General features: G+C 41.7%; 1 protein-coding gene and 1 long non-coding RNA gene across 7 annotated transcripts in view; one reads left to right on the top strand and one right to left on the bottom strand.

Annotated features, from left to right (window-relative positions):
• The window catches only part of GRHL2 (grainyhead like transcription factor 2), a 171122-nt gene that overhangs the window by 97996 nt on the left and 49607 nt on the right, over nucleotides 1-23519 (top strand). For all 6 annotated transcript variants that reach the window (XR_009740917.1, XR_009740915.1, XR_009740914.1 and 3 more), the window contains exon 8: nucleotides 8421-8515. Coding sequence is in view for 2 of the 6 variants with exons in the window: in XM_061439255.1 (XP_061295239.1) it covers nucleotides 8421-8515 (95 nt within the window). In the remaining 4 variants the exon portion in view is untranslated. The remainder of the gene's footprint in view (nucleotides 1-8420; nucleotides 8516-23519) is intronic.
• LOC133260662 (uncharacterized) lies at nucleotides 1279-9005 on the bottom strand. Its single transcript, XR_009740921.1, has 3 exons — nucleotides 8552-9005; nucleotides 7212-7297; nucleotides 1279-2201 (listed from the first exon to the last, which is right to left on the bottom strand). It is a non-coding gene; the product is annotated as an uncharacterized LOC133260662 (long non-coding RNA).

The raw sequence follows: 23519 nt of genomic DNA, 5'->3' as shown, positions 1-23519 counted from the left end.
TGGAGTTTCAATATCAAACTCTCAAAAATTAATAGAATGAATATACAGAAAAGTAGAAGGATATAGTAGACCTGAAAAGCACCATGAACCAAGTCAACATAAACATAGTTAAGGCTTACACAATTTTCATACAACAGTAGGATATACATCTATCCAAGTTCTCATAGACTATAAACTAGGAGACACTGGAGCGTATCCAGGGACATAAAACAGGGTGCAAAAATTTCATGGTTTAAAGGTATTGAAAGCATACAGAGTCTGTTCTCTTATCACTGTGTTAGAATTATCAAAAGGTAATTATGTTAGAAACAAATTATCAAAGATATTTGAAAATAATCCACACATTTTCAAGTGCAGTGTGACCTTTACCAAGAGAATCACATCTCTCACTTTAAATCAACAGCTGGAAATCGTTAAGCTTAGTGAGGAAAGCATGGCAAAAGCCAAGAGAGGCCAAAAGCTAGGTCTCTTGCTCCAAGCAGTTAGCCAGGTTGTGAATGCAAAGGAAAAGTTCTTGACAAAAATTAAAAGTGCTAATCCAGTGGACACACAAATGATAAGAAAACAAAACAGCCTATTGCTGACATGGAGAAAGTTTTACTGCTCTGGGTAGAAAATCAAAACAGCCACGACATTTCTGTAAGCCAAAACCCAATCCAGAGCAAAGCCCTGACTCTCTTCCATTCTACAACAGCTGAGAGAGGTGAGAAAGCTAGGGAATAAGAGTTTTAAGCTAGCAGAAGTCAGTGTATGAGGTTTAAGAAAAGGTGTCGTCTCATTAACTTATAAAATTGCAAGGTGAAGCAGCCAGTGCTGATGTAGAAGCTGCAGCAAGTTATCCAGAAGATCTAGCTAAGATAATTCATGAAGGTGGCTACATGAAGTGAAAGTGGCTCAGTCGTGTCCGACTCTTTGCGACCCCATGGACTTTACAGTCCATGGAATTCTCCAGCCAGAATACTGAAGCGGGTAGCCTTTCCCTTCTCCAGGGGATCTTCTCAACCCAGGGATCAAACCCAGGTCTCCCGCATTGCAGGTGGATTCTTTACCAGCTGAGCCACAAGGGAAGCCCAAGAATACTGGAGTGGGTAGCCTATCTCTTCTCCAGAGGATCTTCCTGACCCAGGAATTGAACCGGGGTCTCCTGCATTGCAGGCGGATTCTTTACTAACTGAGCTATTAGGGAAGCCCCCAATTATCAATGTAGATCAAAAGAAAATGCCATCTAGGACCTGCATAGCTATAAATGCAACAACGAAGCCTGGATGACCACACATGTGTTTATGACATGGTTTATTGAATATTTTAAGCCCACTGTTGGAACCTGCTGTTAAGAAAAAAAGATTTCTTTCCAAATATTATTATTGTCCATTGATGATGCATCTGATCACCTGAGAGCAAGGATTGAGAGGTACCACAAGATTATTGTTATTTTCATGTCTACTAACCCAACATCCATTCTATAGTCCATGGATCAAAGAGTAGTTTCAACTTTCCAATCTTATTATTTAATAAATACATTTTTAAGACAATAGCTGCCATAGATAGTGATTCCTTTGATGAATCTGTCAAGATTGATGACCTTCTGGAAAGGATTCACCATTCTAGATGCTTTAAGAATGTGGTTTGTGGAAAGAGGTCAAAATATCAACATTAACACGAGTTGGGAAGACATTGATTCCAGTCTTCATGGGATACTTTGAGGGGTTTAAGATTCAGTGGAAGAAGTAACTGCAGATGTGGTGGAAATTGCAAGAGAACTAGAAGTGGAGCCTGCAGATGTGACTGAATTGCTGCAATCTCATGAGAAAACTTTCATGAATGTGTAGTCGCTTCTTATGGGTGAGCAAAGTATGTGGTTTCTTAAGATAGAATCTGCTCCTGGTTACGATGTTGTGAAAACTGTTGAAATCATAACAAAGACTTAGACTATCATAAAAACTCAGTTAATAAAGCAGCAGGAGGGCTTGAGAGGATTAACTCCAGTCTCCAAAGAAGTTCTGTTGTGGGCAGAATGGCACAGAGCATTGTGCTCTGCAGCACAGCATTGCACGCTACAGAGAAGTCATTTTTTAAAAAAAATCAGTTCAGCTCATTTTAAGGAATTGTCTCATTTTAAGAAATTGCCACAAGCACCCCACCCTTCAGCAACTACCACTCTGATCAGTCAGCAGCCATCAACTCCAGGCAAGATGCTCCACCTGCAAAAAAGATTAAAAAAAAACTCAAAAAAAGATTATGACTCACTGAAGGGTCAGATGATGGTTAGCATTTTTAGCAATAAAGTTTTTTGAATTAAGGTATATACATTGTTTTTTAGGCATAATGCTATTGTGTGCTTAATAGACTACAGAGTAAATATTTTTATATACACTAGGAAACCAAAATATTGATGTGATTACCTTTATTTCAGTATTTGCTCTATTGAGGCTCTCTGGAGCCAAACCCCACAAAATCTCTGAGACATGCCTATATGTTCACCATGAAATGCTTTAAAAGAAAGTGTGATGACTCTTTAGCTACAGTGGCTCTCATACAAGAACAAGCCATGCATTCAAATCATAGGACTTCCAATCATAGGAGGGAATCGCAGATACAGAGGTTGATGATAACTCTCTCAAAAATTATATGTTCATATCCTAAGTACTAGATCCTGTAAATATGACCTTGTTGGGGAAAAAGGTCTTTGCAGATATAGTAAGTTAAGTATCTCTAGATGAGATCATCCTGGATTATGGTGGGCCTTAAATCCAATGCCAAATCCTCAGAAGAGAAGAAAAAGGGAGAAGAGACACAGAAACACAGAAGAGAACACGACATGCAGACGGAGGCAGCTTAGAATGCTGGGTCTGCAAGTCCAGGGATGCCAAGCATTGCCAGCAACCGCCAGAAGCCAGGAGAGCTAGGAACCTTCAGAAGGTTCCAGCCCTGCCAACACTTCCTTTGGAACGTCTGGCCCCAGAACTATGAGAGAATATGTTTCTATGGTTTTAAACTTCCAAGTTTGTGCTATTTGTTATGGCAGCTCTAGGAATATAAACTCATGACACTAGCTCATGACACTCCCTTTTACTGTTTGCAGCTACCAACATTTATAAAACTTAGGTTCTGGAAACTTTCTTGAGGAAATAAATTCAGGAAGATGTAACAACAGGTTTGTTGTTGTTTAGTCACTAAGTCATGTCTGACTCTTTGTGACCCCGTGGACTGTAGCCTGCCAGGCTGCTCTGCCCATGGGGTTTGCCAGGCAAGAATACTGGAGTGGGTTGCCATTTCCTTCTCCAGGGGATCTTCCTGACCCAGGGATTGAACCTGCGTCTCCTGCATTGGCAGGTGGATTCTTTACCACTGAGCCACCTGGGAAGCCCCCCTAAAAACAGGTTGAATGTGAAAGTGAAGTCGCTTAGTCGTATCCGACTCTTTGTGACCCCGTGGACTGCAGCCTACCAGGCTCCTCCGTCCGTGAGATTCTCCAGGCAAGAATACTGGAGTGGGTTGCCATTTCCTTCTCCAGGGAATCTTCCCGACCCAGGGATCGAACACGGGTCTCCTGCATTGGAGGCAGACGCTTTAACCTCTGAGCCACTAGGGAGTTTTATTCCTACACCAAGGATCATGAACCCTTAAGCCAGCAACACTCATCAGAGGACATTAAGACAGTTTTCAGAAACAGGAGACACATCCGTTAGCGTTCTGTTTATTGGACTAACATGCGTGTGGACAAAGCAGTATCAGGGTGTATGATGTAGAAGACTTTGACAGTCACCGTGTGATAGCAGGGCTGTTTTGCCATCTACAGGTGAATGGCTTAGAGACGAACAACAAAGGGAGTCAAGAAGAACAGGTATTTCTTGTATAAGGTCAAACGGGAGTGTGTGACTCTGGTGTCTTAGTTTTGTTTTTTGTTAGACTATTCATGGAGCCATTATTCATTTTTTACTCAAAAATTTTATGGAATGAATATCATCTGAATAATGTCAAACACCGAGAAGGCAGCATTATTAATGACAAGTTCCTTGCCTTCATATACATGTGTAGCTAATGAGAAATGATAGTGATAAATAAAACAAAATATTGATGTGTGGTATGAAGGAAATGGGTAAATAATATAACCACCTCGTAAAAGGTAGCCTTGCCAGTCTTGTTTTTGGCATAAAGTGAAAGTGAAAGTCGCACAGTCATGTTCAACTCTTTGTGACCCCATGGACTGTAATCCATGGAATTTTCCAGTTTAGAATACTGGAGTGGGTAGCCATCCCCTTCTCCAGGGGATCTCCCCAATCCAGAGATCAAACCCAGGTCTCCCAGATTGCAGATGGAATCTTTACCAGCTGAGCCACCAGGGAAGGCCCCCCCCCGCCGCCACCGCCTTTTCTTTGAAGCATATTGAACATAATTGTGTTGTTCATTTATTTATTCATCTACTTAATTATATTCTGTCTCCTTCTGAACTGTAAGCACCATGAGATCAGGGACCTCATTTTGTTTTCTGCTGATCTCAAGTGTAAGGATGCTGCCTGGTATATAGGGAACACAGAGCAAATATTTATTCAATGTATTTGTGGACTGAGTAAGGGAAATTGGATTCCCAGGCAGCTCAGTGGTAAAGAGTTCACCTGCAATGCAGGAGACTCAGGTTTGATCCCTGGGTTGGGAAGGTTCCCTGGAGAAGGAAATGGCAACCCAGTATTCTGCCCGTGGACAGAGGAGCCTGGTGGGCCATGGGGTTGCATTAGAGTTGGACAGGCCTTAGTGACTCTGCAGCAACAACAGCAACAAGGGAGCATGATGGAGAGAAACTGGCAGACCCCCTGGGCAAAACTAGGGGGCCCAACACGCATTTTATTTGTATTTGTATTGCATTTGTTTTTAAAATTCTTTACTTTTCTAAGCTAACATTTTTTTAGGGGAGAAATTTTTCAGGTAGAGAAGGTATGAAAAAATAAAAACTTGTAAGATCTAGAATAAGTGCTGGACCAAAGCACTTTTATTTATTTCTCTTTATTGCTAGATATAGTATTTGTTTTTTAAATTTATGGTTGATTGATAATTTTTAAGAGGCTTATTAAAATTTTAAAACAAAATTGTAAGACTATTTTTTAAAACAGATAGCATGAAGAATCAAGGAACTCAATTTAAGTTCAGTGATCTTTTCTTATTTCAAAATTTAAGAAACTGGCCTGCTGAAAACACAGGTTTGCATTTAAAATTATCTGAAATATAGTCATAAAGACTTGTAAAATTTTAGGATATAAAATGGTTTTCCTTTGCTATCTGTTTTATCTCTTAACTTTAAATATTTACTTTAAATCAAGAAAATTTGAATTCCCTTAGAGAAAAATGAGCAAAAGACAGAACAATAAACTGTTACAATAAATGAGTAAAATTTAAAAACAAAGAGAAAGAATATAAAGAAACACAAAGAACCAGAAGCCAAATGGAAGACTGTTCTATTCTTTAGCAATCAAGGAACTGCAAATAAAATAATGTAACCTGCTTTGCATACCAACTTGGAAAGAGACAGTTTGAGGAAACAGGAAGTCATACAGTTATTGTGAATATAAACTGTTTTAACCTTTCCAGGAGCAATTTTACAAAATGAATTATAAGCCTCGAAAATATTTTGCCTTTGACCTATTAATTTCACTTCTGAGAGTATATATTAATGAAAAAGTGAAGTATATATGGCTATTTTGCCATGAAGATAATTAGATGAAGTGCTATTTAAGGTAGCAAAGTATTAGACATCATTTATAGGATCAATAAGAGCAAAATAAAGTTTATAGCATTTTATCTTAATCCAATATAATAGTACTTAGACATTAAGACTATTTTCCACAATTTTATTTAGTGACGTGGTAAGATGCTGAAGATGTATTACAGGGGGAAAGAAGCAAATTAAAAAATAATTGTTACAATATTGTTTAAAATATTTACATATTTTGGAGAAAGGGAGACAGAGACTGTGGTAGGAAAAATGAAGGCTACACAGATGTGTTTGTAGTGGGTGGAAAATATTGTGCCTGCTTTTCAATATTTTTCTTATTTGTTCATGGTCTGTGACTTTCCTATGGTGATCACACAAGCGTCTATGTTAAAACGTGTGTGCTTTATTTAAAATGTGAAGATCCATAGTCTTGCCTTGAAGTTTCCCTGGAGAAATGAATAAAATTACGGACAAAGGGCATGAGTAGGCAGTTTATGTAAGGAGACACCTGCTTGGCTATCCTGGATGTGAAGAGATGCTTGAACTCATAGGTGATGGAAAAAATGGAATTGTAATGACTTTGAGACACCACCTTGTACCCACTGAATTGGCCCCCACAGTAGAAATTTGGTGAGAAAGACGGGAACTAGAATTCTGGTCAGGGTCTAGACCAACATTACCCTTTACAGGAAGTGCATCCAAGGCCGTTCTGAGAGCACCGAGGTAGGTTTTTCTGCAGTTAACCACCAGTCCAGGTCCCAGTAATAATAAGAAGTTTTTTCTTTTAAACAAAATCAAACTGACTTTATTATATTTTGAGCTCATTAGTATTGTGGGCTTTGTTTTATTATTATTTATACTATGGATAGAAAAATAGGAGTCTAATTCACACAAAGTGTGTTGTATGAATAAGAAAACGTAAGTAAAATTTTGGCGAATGATCACATGAATTTAGATTTTGTGATAAATGAGGAGAAAATGGCTAAAATGATCAGATATATGAATTTTAGGAAAGCAGACTTCAAAAATTTGCAGCATTCACGTAGAGAACTTGCTGAAACCTCAAGAAACCACTGACCCTGGAGTCGCAGGGCCGCTTAGGACACAGGTGAGGAAATGACCATTTGTCGAGAAACATGTCAGATATTGTAGACAATGAATGCTTTATACACCCTGAAAGTCAGTCATCATAACTCACTCCTAACTTAGAAAAACATTCGAAAGATTTTATAAACAAAAAAGACTCCAGTATGGTCAGCATTGTACCTTCCTCTGACCCCCACTGTGGGGCTGGAGTATGAGCAGAGAGAAGTATGCAGGGCCTGATTGTGAAGGATAGTGTAGGTCATGGTGTATGTTTTAGCCCTAAAAAATTATTAAAAGCACATAATTAGAGTTTTCATTTTAGAAAATAATTATAGAAATTTAGATAAAAAGAACGTACGTGATTAGGTGATCAAGCTGTGAGTGAAACAGACCTCAAAGAAAAGCAGATGGACCTTACCATGATGCCAGCCAAGCAAGACGTGGTCAGTGTTTATTTCGTACACAAGAGATGGAGTGAAGGTAGGTTGTCATATCCAAGGAGGCCTAGAGTAGAGGGAAAATCCAGATGGTGAGCATAAGCTAAAACCTCAGGAAGTAGTAGTGAGGATTAAGAGTAAGAATATCATGCCTCGCCCTGAAGACCAACTAAGGCGGTGACAGTGCAGACAGAAGACCAGGGATTTTTATCAGTGTTGTCTGTGGTTCCGGAGAGCTGGAGACTACTGAAGGCTCCATCTGGGGAGAGGGGATAAGTAAATTGCGGTTGACGGTCACCACGGAATTCTGTGCAGCCACAGCCAGGATTAGACATGCAACCAGTAAAGTGGTTACATCTGAAAAGGTCCATAGCGAGGGTTGCCAGATAAAACAGAGAGTTAAATTTGAATTTCGGACCAACAACAAATACTTTTTTAGAGTATGGTCCAACTATTTGCTAAATCTGGCAACCCTGGTCATAGCATGGCACAGTTTGTGAAAATGAAAGCTATGAACACAGGCAGATCGACCCAATTTATTTCATAAGCATATAGAGCAAACATGTCAATAGCTATTGCGGGGGCAGGGGGACAGAGGAGATAAAAAGGATTATTTATTACATAAATAATATTACATAAATAAATGAGAGGGCCTTAAGTTGACAGGTGGATGGTAATGAACTGAATCAGACTGACTCAATTCTCTGTACCTAAATCCAAGAAGAAGTAAAAAAATAAAATTTTCTTCACTCTCCTGGATTTCTTTACTGAAGTCCTGAGACACTGCCTGGCTGATAGATTATTCTGTCCTACAAAACGATCCCTATGAAATAGTCCGGCATTGCTGGCAAAATTAAATGGCAGAAAAGAGAGTAGGAGAGGGAGTGGGTAGGTGACAAGGAACTCAGGGGGAAGAAATTTATAAACCGAATGAAAAATAAAACTAATGAACAAATCGTTTAGGAACACTGCTTCTCCTAGATTTACTGTTTTAATACAGGAATGGGCTCACATTCTTATAGAGTAAATAGTAGTAAAAGATTATCCATAAGCACAAATCCTTAACTGTTACCATGGCAATAGTCAGCCGAATAGACAAAGTTGCAATTTCCCCATTGGAAAATGATACTTCAATACATGTCACCAGTAACATTGACTCTTAATTTTTTTTTTTTTTTTTCATGTCACAGCTGATTACAAGGAGAGCTTTAATACGATTGGCAACATCGAAGAGATTGCCTATAATGCTGTTTCCTTCACCTGGGATGTGAATGAAGAAGCAAAAGTGAGTGAGAAAGTAGCATTGATTCATTGGTCATACCTTTTAAGTATCACAGCCTTTCTCTGCAGTGGAGTCTTTGACAAAAGCCTCTGTGAGTAGAGAAAGATCTGTTAACTTGAGCCAGAAAAACGGGAAATGAACCTATTGGGTTTCTCTAGAAGTCACACACATTCAGTTACTGAGAAGCTAAATCAATCGCCTTTTGACAGGCAAAGGGGTGTACCTGTCTCTCTGGGGCCTCCTGCTGAAAGGGCCAGGCCCCTTGTCCCTCCCATTCCTCCAGGCCCCCAAGCTCCATTTTATCACTTGGGGCTGATGGGACTGGGCATAAAAATCTTTTCTCCCTGTACTGGTTTCCCCAAACACCTCTGCAACTGCCTCTTTCTTCAGAGTTGCACAGGTAAGCAGCTGGAAGACCCCACCCCGACTCCTGCCCCCTCCAGGCTTCACCTGGTCAAGGGAGGGAGCAGGGCTGCAGGTCTCTGAACTTCACTCCCTGAGAAAAAGCCACCACTGTGACCTTGAGCCATTTCTTTCCTGTTGACCTTAGGCTTTTCTTATTTCTATCTGGTGCCAGCACAGTTAAGAAGTGCAAAGGTAAAAATCTCTGGCCAGGTGCATCCAGAGGATAGACATCCACCGTTGCATGGATTTGGGTGAAAAAAAGCAAGACTTGAGGATATTCAGACTTATTTTCCAGCCACGAGTCTCTGAGTATATGGAAACTGAGTTTTGTGGCTGTGCCCACTCTTCATCCTGGGTTCTGTACCATCTGATTCTCGAGCTTCATTTTGCACCAAAGGGAAGGTTTCAGATGAACCCTAAGCTTGTTTTCTGCTTCGGTTACTTACCATCTAGGCGGGCGTTAGAAGACTTTGTCTTCGAATTAATGAAAAGGTCAACGTAAACAACCGCTGTCAATGCTTCATTGTCTGCGAGCAGGGGAAGGCCGGGTGAGAAAGGAAACTGGATGGGAGTTCGTGGGCATGATTTAGAGATGAAGATGAATTGCTCAGTGTCTCATTTCACTCAGGTGTAAAACAAAGTAAATGAAACTGGCGTTAGGCCCAAGGAAGGTGACCTAAATGGGCAAGCAGAAACAGAGCTCCGGAGCGGCCGAGGGAATGTTCCGGGGGCTCAGTGCGTCCAAGGGAAGGAGGGAGGCCTTGTGATGTGTTGGGAACTCAGGGACCGCACAGAAGGGCAGGAAGAGCTTTTCCTCAAGGCTTTCCTCTGCTTCCGCTTCCCGTTCCTCACCCGAGCCCCAGGCCTTCTCCTAGTGGCCCTTTGCTTCTCCCAGAGGCTAGATTACTGGGCTGGGTAAGGGAGAGGCAGCCTGTGCGGTGGTGTCAGGGCCCAGAGTTGGAATCCTTGGCAAGGCATCTGACCCCTCTGGGCTTCAGTTCCCTCACACAAAGCAAAAACAAAACAACTTTTCGATTGTCTCTGCTGTACCAAGCATGTGCTTGGGGGGGTTGATATGTGAAAAGTCAGCCTCCGAGAGAGGTGGGGGACAGCAGTGTGTGAGGAGTGAGGCATGTCCGAGAACAGCCATCCACTGTGAAGACAATGGGATCCTACCTTTGGAATACCTTGTCAAGGTAAAGCCAGCTGAAACTGCACCCTCATTTTCCTTTTCATGGAATCTGATAATAAGTTGCTAGAATGTAAATGTATTAACTGTCACCAGTCAATAGAACCTTTTAAAGAAAATGCCAAAACTGGAAGGCACATCTTGAATGATGGTGGCTCTCTGGTCAACCAATGAGATGGTTAATTTGGGGTTGAGTTGACTCTTCTTTCTTTTCCCATAGGCAGGGCTCACTTGTCTTGTTTAAATATGTGTGTTTGTACATGTGTATTGTTCCAGGCTGACACATTTACGCTCACATATGCTTTGACAAATGGCAGTACTTGCTTGTTGTAGCACAACTTGTTTCTTTAATACATATTTTTAGTAGCTATTATTTGGTAGTTGTAATTGTGCACAGTCTAGATAAGTAATAGAAATAGTTCCAAAGAATTTTACTGAACTACTGGAAGAACTTTTAAAGAAAAACCATAAAAATTAAATTCATTTCATTAGGTAGGCTGAGAAGATTTTTTTTTTCAGACTGCAGGACATAAAGGTTTTTCTTTAAAATATAATTGATCAAAAATATACAAGCAACTCCTACAGCTCAACTCCAGAAAAATAAATGACCCAATCAAAAAATGGGCCAAAGATCTAAATAGACATTTCTCCAAAGAAGACATACAGATGGCTAACACACACATGAAAAGATGCTCAACATCACTCATTATCAGAGAAATGCAAATCAAAACCACTATGAGATACCATTTCACACCAGTCAGAATGGATGCGATCCAAAAGTCTACAAATAATAAATGCTGGAGATAGAACTGCCTTATGATCCAGCAATCCCACTGCTGGGCATACACACTGAGGAAACCAGAAGGGAAAGAGACACGTGTACCCCAATGTTCATCGCAGCACTGTTTATAATAGCCAGGACATGGAAGCAACCTAGATGTCCATCAGCAGATGAATGGATAAGAAAGCTGTGGCACATATACACAATGGAGTATTACTCAGCCATTAAAAAGAATACATTTGAATCAGTTCTAATGAGGTGGATGAAACTGGAGCCTATTATACAGAGTGAAGTAAGCCAGAAGGAAAAACACCAATACAGTATACTAACGCATATATATGGAATTTAGAAAGATGGTAACGATAACCCTGTATACGAGACAGCAAAAGAGACACACACACAAAAAAATAAATAAATACATAAGTAAAATAAAATTGATTTTATAATAAGCAGGCTGCAAAAATAACCCCACAATTACACAACTGGGAAAAAGTTTTCAACAAAGCAATGCATATAAAGGGCTTCCCAGGTGGCTCAGTGGTAAAGATTCCACCTGCTGATGCAGGAGAGGCAGGAGACATGGGTTCGATCCCTGGTTGGGAAGATCCCATGGAGAAGGAAATGGCAACCCACTCCATTATTCACGCCTAGGAAATCCCATGGACAGAGGAGCCTGGAGGGCTACAGTCCACGGGGTCCCAAAAGAGTTGGACATGACTTAGCAATGAAATGACAACAAAGCAAGGCATGAAAGGTGTCCCTCTCACGGTGGAATTGTTTATAATTTTCATATTGTGGAATTCTCAGAAGCAGTTGCCTTGGCCTACGAGTTCCTGTTGGTAACAACCACACAGAAATCCACTGGAGGCTTCGGGATCGGGGCCCCATTCAATGTCAACTGTTGTTTTGGTTTTGGTGTGGCCAGAGGACGCAAATTTGTGACCCACCACCTTCATATGGTCCACAGAACATAAATGTGTGTGGGTTTAATGCACTTTAAGTACTTTTATTCCAAATTTTAAAATATTTCACCCGCATTTAATAATCAGATTTTTTTTTTTTTAATACAAGTTTCCAGATTCTTTTGGACTCCAGCAACATTAGCCCGAGTGTTTGCAAGGCTGTGAGTGGCTCTTGTGAGGCACCAGTGTTCTCTTGAATGCTTTCTCTGCCTTTCTCCCTCTTGGAACTTCCCTTGCCTGGTCCTCATGGACATTTGAGTTTCCATGCCTGAATCACACCCTCTCAAGCAACCAAATATGCAGTTTACCTCTTTATTGGCTTTCAGTGTTAGGGAAAGTAGTGACACAGGGGAGCTTAACACAGGGAGGAACGGGGCAGTCACAACTCCGTCACCCTCCGCTGGTTCTTCGGCAGCAGGTTGCGCAGAGGTTGAGCTGGTGCCCATACAGAGAGTTGCAGTGCCTTCCTTTGGAACACACAGAGTGGTAGTAAATCTTGATCTTTGAACGTGTTAAAAAAAAAAATCAGAATCACTTGGGTCCAAATGTAAATATATACAAACAATTTGAATAATACCATTTCAAGGATAAAAATTATATATATATAATTTATTAAGTTTATATATGCCTATATAAATTTACCTATACAAATACACATATATACAAACATATATACATATATATGTATACATGTATATATAAATACATGTATATATGTATACAAATGTACATATATATACATATATAAATTTACATATACATATACAAATATAAACATACATACATACAAAAATATATATATTTGCACAAGACCAGCTTTGAAGAACTCAATAGCTGAAGAAACACTACGAATGTTCTTTGAGCCATGTAAGCATCATTTGAGAAACCCAAGATAGCTTTTGTGTCTTCCCAAGATAGCTTTTATTTGGACATTTGGCTTCCCTCGTGGTTCAGATAGTAAAGAATCTACCTGCAATGCTAGAGACCGAGGTTCAAGCCCTGGGTCAGGAAGATCCCCTGGAGAAGGGAATGGCTACCCACCCCAGTATTCTTGCTTGGAGAAACCCATGAACAGAGGAGCCTGGTGGACCACAGTCCACGAGTTCACAAAGAGTCGGACACGACTGAGCGGCTTTCACTTTCACTTTTGGTTTTGGTGCATTTACTAAAAGAATAGAATAGTCTCATATGTGGTAGTCTCCCCACGTACGCATCATCAAGACCTGATGACAAAATTTATGGATTTTTTCCAGAACACTACTCTTGTCTTTTGCTGCTGACCTACATTCTATTCTTACCTCTCCTTTAGTGGGAACAGAAGTAAAGAAAGAACGTGAAACTGTAATCACTTAGTTTAATTTAATTACAGGAGAAAATTTGGCCAGGGAAGGTGTTAACACTGTTTGTTAAAATGAGGTTGTGGGATTAACTCCAGGTTGCCAGTCTCAAGAGCAGTGTGGTTCTGGCAGAATTCCTGCAGAGTTTTTCCTCCCAGAACCGGTTCTGCTGGTTATGCTACAGTGTCTCTGCACAATGACACCTGCTGGCCAGAGACGTTTCCCACTGTCTAGAAGCTCTTGTTGGAGAAGGAAATGGCAACCCACTTCAGTATTCTTGCCTGGAGAATCCCAGGGATGGAGGAGCCTGGTGGGCTGCCGTCTATGGGGTCGCACAGAGTCGGATACGACTGAAACGACTTAGCAGCAGCTCTTGTAATGTGAACGGGTGTCCCGGGGTCCCTGGGAATGACTTAGGTAGCATCCAGGTAAGTGAGGTTCTGAGCATCCTTGCAGTCACAGTTTGGAAGTTGATGGGGTGGGGCACAGGATAATAAAGAAGATAAAACACTGAAATGGCACTCAGGCCGCCAGGTCTCTGGGCATATGAATAGCCGGTTTTGTGTCTTCCTCCTTCTTAGCTTTAGCTTCTCAGCTGGAAAATGACAGGAAGGGGAACCGGGCAGGGTTGACAAAGTATTAAGGTTCCATCCTTATGATTCTAGTGGAGGACTACAGGGCTAAGTTTCTTCGTGTGACTCCCACTTATAAGGTCATTCAATGTTTCTTTCTCCCCACAGCCAATCCAGTATCTACAACGTAGATTTGTTGCTCGCTAATTTCCAAGATGAGAAATTCCCAGGCAAGCCCCTATTGAATTATTAAAGAGCGGTGAGCTCTGATTCCTGGCACCGAACGCTGGTGATGACATCATCTCAGAGCAGGAGCTCACAAATCCTAATTACAGGCTTCCTTTTCTCCCCAGTTTCTAAGGAGATTCTTGAAACCAGGCCCCTTAGTTTTGTCCACAGCCCTTTTCTCAGTTCACAGTGATTTCAAGATGAAACCAATTTTGATGTGCTACAAAGGCCTCTCTCATGTGACCACAGAGGAATTACCTGAATGTTAAGATGCTGCTTAGTGCTCAGAGGAAAAGGTTTCTATTTTGGTCTTTTCACTGGAATCAGTTTAGTTCAGTTCAGTCGCTCAGTCATGTCCAACTCTTTGCGACCCTATGAACCGCAGCATGCCAGGCCTCCTTGTCCATCACCAACTCCTGGAGTTTACCCAAACTCATATCCATTGAGTCGGTAATACCATTCAACCATCTCATTCTCTGTCATCCCCTTCTCCTCCTGCCCCCAATCCCTCCCAGCATCAGGGTCTTTTCAAATGAGTCAGCTCTTTGTATCAGGTGGCCAAAGTATTGGAGTTTCAGCTTCAACATCAGTCCTTCCAATGAACACCCAGGACTGATCTCCCCCAGGATGGACTGGTTGGATCTCCTTGCAGTCCAAGAGACTCTCAAGAGTCTTCTCCAACACCACAATTCAAAAGCATCAATTCTTCAGCGCTCAGCTCTCTTCACAGTCCAACTCTCACATCCACACATGACTACTGGAAAAACCTTAGCCTTGACTAGATGGACCTTTGTTGACAAAGTAATGTCTCTGCTTTTTAATATGCTGTCTAGGTTGGTCATAACTTTCCTTCCAAGGAGTAAGTGTCTTTTCATGGCTGCAGTCACCATCTGCAGTGATTTTGGAGCCCCCAAAATAAAGTCAGCCACTGTTTCCACTGTTTCCCCATCTATTTCCCATGAAGTGATGGGACCAGATGCCATGATCTTAGTTTTCTGAATGTTGAGCTTTAAACCAACTTTTTCACTCTCCTCTCTCACTTTCATCAAGAGACTCTTTAGTTTTTCTTCACTTTCTGCCATAAGAGTGGTGTCATCTGCATATCTGAGGTTATTGATATTTCTCCCGGCAGTCTTGATTCCAGCTTGTGCTTCTTCCAGCCCAGCGTTTCTCATGATGTACTCTGCATATAAGTTAAATAAGTAGGGTGACAATATACAGCCTTGATGGACTCCTTTTCCTATTTGGAACCAGTCTGTTGTTCCATGTCCAGTTCTAACTGTTGCTTCCTGACCTGCATACAGGTTTCTCAAGAGGCAGGTCAGGTGGTCCGGTATTCCCATCTCTTTCAGAATTTTCCACAGTTTATTGTGATCCACACAGTCAAAGGCTTTGGCATAGTCAATAAAGCAGAAATAGATGTTCTTCTGGAACTCTCTTGCTTTTTCAGTGGTCCAGCAGATGTTGGCAATTTGATCTCTGGTTCCTCTGCCTTTTCTAAAACAAGCTTGAACATCTGGAAGTTCACAGTTCACGTATTGCTGAAGCCTGGCTTGGAGAATTTTGAGCATTACTTTGCTGGACATAGGAACATTGGATGTGGTCCGTGTCGTGAACTGCTTCGTATTGTGAGACATAAATAAAGCTCTCATATTGGGTGACTTGCTTTTGTCACATGAAGTCCAGGTTTCTTCCTTTTCCTCCCATGTGGGTCAGCCCTTTCTCTTTCCAGTGCTGTCTTTTCCAGGTACAACCAGTGGTCCGCTGGCCAAGCGTGGCTCTACTCCATCTGCTCCTGATGGGAAGGAAACTAGCCCCTCAATTGAGATCCTCAGATCTCAGTGTTGGTAGCATCAGAGACAGGATGGTGCCAGCAGCAGTGTTTGATCACAGCCTATGTAAAGGCAGTAAACTGGAGGAAATAGAAGTATTCTAACCTTCTTGAACCCTGCAAATTATTCAGTCTCTCTTTGTTGAAAATAAGGTTATTGAAAGACTTTTAGCACCAAATCATGGCAGAGCTATTAAAATTGTCCCTGATTTATCTCACCTTTCTTCCTTTTCTCTTTCTCTCAACACTTCTTTTTTGTCTAAAGATTTAATTAGTTTTTATGGGGCTCCACTGTGTGTCAAGCAAAGTGCTTTGGAAAGTTACAGTTTCGATAGTCTTGATGAATCATGTCTTCCAAAGGGATGCTTCTGAATGAATTGTGTTCCTTTCCTACCAAACTCCAGTGCTGGACACCAGGGAGAAGGAGAGATGTGTAAATACTGATTTGGGGGATTAAAAGGGAACACAAAGAACTGGTCAAAGGAAACCACACTCCTGAGTATCCATGGGTTCATGATCTAATTTGCTTCCCTGACCCTAACCTCCTGTCAGCAGTCCAGGGAGTCCTCTTTCTGCATATCAGACAGTCCAGGATGAAATGGAGTTGATGGATATTACTAATTCAGAAAAAGTTACATCTTAATGTGTGTGCATGTGTGCTCAATTGAGTCTTGATTCTTTGTGACCCCATGGACTAACCTGCCAGGCTCCTCTGTTCATGGAACTCTCCAGGCAGGAATCCTAGAGGTGAGTTGCCATTTCCTCCTCCAGGGGATCTTCCCAACCCTGGGACTGCAACCTTGTCTCTTGTGTCTCCTGCATTGGCGGGTGGGTTCTTTACCACGGGTGCCACCTGGGAAGTCCCTTATGTCCTAATGTTTTGCCTAAGTAGAGCCCAGGTTTCAACAGATCATCCTATGGAAGAAGAGAAATATTATAAGGCATCTTCCTTGGTCTCCAAAGTAAACAAAGTATTGAGAGGCTCCTGGGAGGAGTCTTGAGGGGCTGAGATACACATTGCAAAGCAGGGCAAATGGCATTTTTATGTGTTTGCTAGGGCGTGGTGTGGATGAAGGAAACTTTCAAAGGGAAAGGTAAACATTTGCTGGAGTCTTTGTTATTGAACTTAAACAAAGCCATACCTTTGTTCCAGTTTTATAAGGTAATGGATGGCAGAAAAAGCCGTAAAGCTGGAGTTAAGTCACATTTGGACGGAATAATCTTTGGAAAGCATCTCACCAGAGCTATCAACAGCTTGATCTTTTGTTAGAATGTGGAGTATCCATGGTTTTTGCCCTGAATTCTGCTGAGGGCTCTGTAACTCACAGGCATGAACTCTTGTGTGCATGCGGAGAGTGAGACTGCATACAGATTTCATAGACTGATAATGTGTGTGTGTGTTCACCATGGTTAGTATTTATTCAGTGCTTACTTATTGATATATACCAGGCAGTCTGCCAGTTGTTTATATACCTTATGCAATATTCATATTTTAAGTGGCTATTATTTTTCATTTAAACAATGAAGAGATTGAAGTCCAGAGAGCTTACACAGTGAATGCACAGTAGAGTGGAGACTCCCACCCTGGGAATGTCTGTCCGAGGCACGTGTTCTTTCCATACTGCCTTATTGTCTGGGAAGGAGGTGGTCATAGTGTCTTCCACCTCGTCTCTGGCAAAGGGGCTGGCATCCCCTCAAAGCAACCTGCTTGCTGTGCATCACGTGCTGGGGCAGGCAGTGGGGATTTACAGACAAAAAGCCAAGCAGGGTGTCTGCTGCTCTCAGAGGCCATCCTGGCTGGGCTGAGAACTCAGACACCTCTGTACATGACTGTAAAATGAGGAAGAAAGAGACAAAGCCTCCAATGAAAACAGAATTAAAGGGTGAGGAGAGTTCTGGACAGGACGGTAGCCCTGGTGTTTTATTTTTTATCACAAAATAAAAAAATTTTCTTGAGCACAAATAAGCATCCACCTACTTGATTAGTAGCCCAGTTCGCAAGTTTTCTCTTCCATTCTGAGTCTTGTCTTTTTGTCTTGATTATGGTTAGCAGCCAGGAACTTTTTGGTAACTTAATGTTTTCAAACCATTTTTTGAAACGGAAGTATAGTTGATTTACAATGTTGTGTTAATTTCAGGTGTATAGCAAAGTGATACAGTTGTATATGTTGTGATTCTTTTCAGATTCTTTTCTAATTCTTTCTAATAACCATTATAGATTATTAGAAAATAGTGAATATAATCCCCTGTATTATAGAATAGGTCCTTGTTGATTATTTGTTTTATATATAGTAGCGTGTATATGTTAACCCAAAACTCCTAATTTACACCTTCCTCCTTCCCCTTTGGTAACCAGAAGATTGTTTTCTATGTCCATGAGTCTATTTCTGCTTTGTAAACAAGTTTCATCTTTTAATTCATTTTATTTTTATAAAAGCATTTCTATTAACTTTTTAATTTAAAAATTCCCCCAGTGTCTTATTTTAAAAGCTTGCAAATGAAAAGTTGAAAGATTAATACAGTTATGACCACATACCCTGCTCTTCAGCAGGTAGAGAGGGTGCCAGCTGTGTGGGATCAAGAAAGACCCAAGGGAGGGCGTGGTGCTTGAGCTGCATCTGAGCGGGGGCCGGGAAGGGGCACCAGGTAGCAGGACGGGCCGCTCGCAGGCACAGAGACTGGGCAGCACAGCAGAACCTGGGGCGGCGGAGCTCCGAGAGAAGGCAGAGTGGCTGTGGAGGGGCATGAGAGACATTGCAAGACGGGTGAAATGCTACGGGGAGGCTTGGAGGGTGGGTGAAAGAGGCTCAAGGTGGGAGTTTTAGACCCACCCATTTGGGGGACATGGAGGAGAAGGAACCAGAGAGGGCCGGAGTGGTCAGTAAGGAGAGGACAGAAGGATACGGGAGAGCAAAACAGAAGGAGAAAGTGACCAGCGAAGTGGGTAACGCAGGCGGTGGTTTCTCACAGCCGGAACCTCTGAAAGCAGCAGCAAGTTGGGAAATGGTTAGAAATGCAGATACTTGGACCTCCCACCTGCGACCTAGAGGGCAGAGTCATGACACGTTTGAACAGCATACCCCTGCTTGTAAGGATGCCACCTGGAGGAAAGCAATCTCAGTGAAGTCCGAGGTCAGGTTAAAACTGTTGGGGACAGGGCCTTTACTTACGGTCCCTAATTTATATGTGCTCGTGTTGAAAGCTTGCATTGCAGCATGGTTTACAAGACGAAGAGGCTAGAAACAGCCTCGTGTTAAAGAAGTTGTTACTCCATATTCATGGTCTTTTTTTTTTTAAAAAGAGAGAAAGGACTTTCTTCAGAATGTCCTGTCAAGTGAAACAAAAAGCAGGCTGCGGAACTGTGTTGACCATGCTACCATTTGTGTTGGAAAGGAAAGGATTATGAATTTGCATAGCAGGCTTCTAGAAGATACACTAGAAACTGTGACGGATACCCAAGAAACTGTTGGTTGCAGAGCAGTGCTGGCAGGGGACGGGGTGTGGTTTCCACGTTTACCCTTTTGAATTTGTGCTAGATTCAGCTATGACAAACTCAAAACAAGTTTTCAGGGTTAAACACGAATAGAAGAGGCTTAAAGTCATAACCGATAACCAGAAATCTGAGTGAGTGGCTCTTTCAGTCTGTTTCACTCCTTCTCCCACTGAGAGCTCATTATTTGTGAAACAGCCCCACCCGTTGTTACACAATATCCAGATTCTTCCTTGTCCTGAGGTGCTGCTTCACAAGACCCGTTCAGGTGACAGAGCCGAGTGGCCGAGACTGGCCGTCTGCAGAGCCACGAGGGTTCTGCCCCAGAGGGCTCACCTTTGCTCTCTCCCCAGCGAAGCCTGCGACTCCACCCTTCTGAAAGGATCACACAGAGATAGAGTTTGTGCTTTCCAGATCAATTCACCTTCATTAAGTATCTCTCTGTTCAAGTTAATGTGAATATAACCACTCTGGACCCATGTGGAATCAAATGCCTGGAGAGAGTCTGGACAGGGAGCTCTTGGAGCAGTCTGGTCGGAAGGAGGGCTTGAACTGGGGACCGTGGTTGCAGAGGTAGTACAGGTGGGGCAGTACTTTGTGGACTGTGCTGTGGGGCGAGGAGGAGCTTGGAGTCTCAGAGCAGGACTGGCAGGGTGACCAGGTATCTGAGAAGATGGAGACTGTGGTGGTCATAGCAAGTTGCCGAAGAATTTCATGGCATCTTATAGTTGAAAAATGAGATCTCAGTCTCCGTATCTGACTGAGATCGTGTGCAGTAGAAACTAGCACAACCTTGTAAAGCAGCTATATGTGCATAAAAATTAATTCCAAAGACAATAAATATTTAAAAACGTGATCTTGAAGTATCACAGTATCAAGCTAGAGATTGTTATACCTATTTAAAAGAAGAGGCCAATGAGGCCCAGAAAGGTTCGATAGTGAGTCCAAGGCCACAGTGTCAGCATTTGTACCAGGGACATAATTTTGAGCCTCTTGTACATTTTTTTTTTTTTTCCTTCCTGGGATTTCCTCTCATTTTGCCCTCCAGCTTCATAGAAAGCTCCTTCTTCTTAATAGAACTTCACCTGTGAGCTGATCCCATTTAATCCCTGTTTCCAGGGCTCTCAGCTCCCACAGGGCCTCCTTCCACAGCCTTGCAGCCTTCTGTTCCTCCTCTCTGGCTGTGTCCCATCCATCCTGGGAGAAGACCTCTGCATGACCCCCTAGCACGCGCTCCTGCCCATCCTCCTGCTTCTGCCAGACTCCCCAGCTGGGTGCTCTCTCCCCATCTTCACATCCTGGCTCCCTTGCCCCAGCAACCTAGCTTCCTGTCCTTCCCTCCAGAGGTCTGGCCTCTGGAAGGGATGCAGACCCTCGATTTCTGATCCTCCTGGTCTTTTCTCAGCCTTTACTCTGTCCTCTCGGTAACTTGGATGTTGATACTGTGGCCACAGGTCTATCTGCCCTTGGCCTCAGTGATACACACTTGACTTCATCAAGTGTCCGTGACTCGATCACAGGGATACAAGCATCTTGGTTGGTGTCTCCCCTCCCCAGCTGCCTTTTCTCAGGCTCCTTCTGAACCTCCTCAGCACGAACCCTCCTCTCCCATTAGCCTGGCCTCTTTCCTCTTTTGAGAACAGCATGCACCTTCTTCTCCATTTCTCTTCCTTCTGGGTCAGCACTCCTATGGGAAATCCTCCCTGGCTGAGCTGTCTCCTTTTTTTTCAGGTTCTCACAGTATGTACACCCTGAGATACTCACCTCAGTTCCTATTTTTATACACCCCACCACAGTGAGAAATGTTGTAGCTGCCCTTTTCCCCAAGGGCAATGCCCTACCTTAGATTTCTGTTTCTCCTGTAACATCCATGTGTATCATCTTCATTAGCTTATATACATGGACATACATGATACATACATATATACATTCATACTTGATTATATAGTTTGGGCTTGATTTGGGTTTGTTGATATATAGCTAGATAACATTTTTTTGAGGATAAATCTGGTCAGAGCAACTGACTCTGCTGTATTTTATCTTGACAACTTCAGCTACTCAGAGCATTCTTGGCTCTTAGAACATTTTGCTTATGAAAGCAAGAACACTGATAAAGGAGGAACTGTGTATTTAGAAAAGTAATTTTCTCTTAATTTGTTAGACAAATATTTGTTGAGTATCTTCCATGAGCCTGGCATTGGGAACAGAAGGAGCTTGAGGCAGACAAGGCCCCTCCTCTTATGGGTTTAGAGCTGCATGGGGCAGACAGATAATTAAGTACTAAACAGATAAATGACAAGATAAATCCAGATAATGTTCAGTACTGTGAAGAAACCGAGAAAGAGCAGCATCGTAAGATGAGCTACTCGTTGTGGGAGAAGGAGAAGGAAGACAACTCTAGATGGTCAGGGCGGGGATTTCTGAAAAGTTGACATTGGACTGAAATCTGAATGAGAAGAAGGACAGGCAGTGTGATCATCTATGGAATCAGCTTTAGGGGTAGAGGGCACTGCCCATAGCAAAGTCTGGCAACTGGAAACAAGCCTGGTATATTCTGGAAATGGAGACTATTGAGTACTAAAGGAATATGGAAGATGTGGTAGAATATGTGAGTAAACCAAAAATGTATCTGTGCCTACTCACGGTATCTGTAGGAGAAAATAAAGAAATATTTATTCAGGTTGTAATCATTTCCTAAAGGTATTCTATAAATGGAGGCATCAGGAAATCTAGGAGTTTCATAGCTTCTCAACGAAATTGCAAGCTCTCTGAGAGCAGGGAGTCTGTCTCAGCATTCTTATGTCCCACCTCGTAGCATAATGGCAGACACAGAGAAAAGATATTCAGTAAGTATTTGATGAATGAATGCATAGAGGAAACAAATAATTGCCTAAGACCGAGATGTCCCATGTTAATATTATTTACTTTTAGTTTATCTTTCTATCTCAATTTGGCATTGCATTTGCACCAAACGCAATCATATAAATGGGGAAAAAATGCTAAGATGTAAGAAAACCATCTGTAAGGTCTTTCATAATTCTAAGAACAGAGAAGAAAACAGTAGGGAAACTGGCAAGGGTACACTTAACGCGTTCATATATTCTTTGTGTTTTACGGTGAAAATATGGATTTCTTCGTGTATGTCGTGTCCCTGTAATTTGGAGGCTAATGTGTGCAATTTCTTGTAAAAGAGCTCTTTAGAGTCCCAACCTTAGGAAATAAGTAGCTTTCTTAGTCTCTAATCAGGGGATCTTGAAAACACGAAATACAATTGTTTAAAGAGGTAAATAAACACTTCCCATCAAACCATAGACCTTATGATTTTTTAAGTCCCAAATTGCTTTGTAGATCAAGATTGGCCTATTTATTTTAATGGCAAGCTCTTGGAAAAATCTTGGAAGTTAATAATCAAGTTAACGTAGCACGTCTAAAGCACACTAATTCTGCATTTATTTTAATAAATCTTACTATACCCATAATGCACAACTGAGAGGTATTGTAACCCAGATAAAGTCACTTTTCTTGTGTACAAAATGGGAGTTGTAATTCATGTGTCAAAAAGTGATTTTATTAAAAATTATCAATTGTCATGAGACTGCTTCTGTTTCTGAAAAGGTTTTGGTACCTTTACAAATGATCTCTCTGTTGGAATCAATCTTTGAACCAATGACAAAATTAAAATTGTATCTATTATCTGCCTGGATACACTTGATTCAGTTAAAATTTTTCTAAAAAATAAATTACGTGCTGTAAGAATTATAGGAAAACAACATTTACAGCTCTTGGTTGACAGACTAATTGTTCACAGCATTTCTTTACATAATTAGGGCTTCTACTAAAGTTAAAAAGAACTTTCTGTGCTTGACATTTGGATTAACATTTGGTGAGGGAAAGTGTATTGCCCCCATACACTTTCTGTAATACACGTTTCTGTAATACACGTTTCTGTAACACACGTTTACAAACAGTGCTTTGTAGATAAACTTGCAAGAAATTCATTGTCACATTTGCCTGCTGTGTATAGAGCTGCGACATGGTTGGGTTTGCAAGATGAAACAAATGAATGCTTATCAGTCCCAGCCTAGGTTTTAGTTAATGTCCTTCCATGCCCTCCTCCCCCATCCTACCACCCATTGCAGTTAAAGTTCAACCATTTGGGTTTTAAGTGCAGCGCAGCGAGACCACAATTGATACCATCAGGCACATAGACCG

This window comes from Bos javanicus, chromosome 14 (genome assembly GCF_032452875.1).
Source record: "Bos javanicus breed banteng chromosome 14, ARS-OSU_banteng_1.0, whole genome shotgun sequence".
Taxonomy (NCBI): Eukaryota; Metazoa; Chordata; class Mammalia; order Artiodactyla; family Bovidae; genus Bos; species Bos javanicus.
The sequence above is the reverse complement of the archived record's forward strand: the minus strand, read 5'-3'. Positions and strand labels throughout refer to the sequence as shown.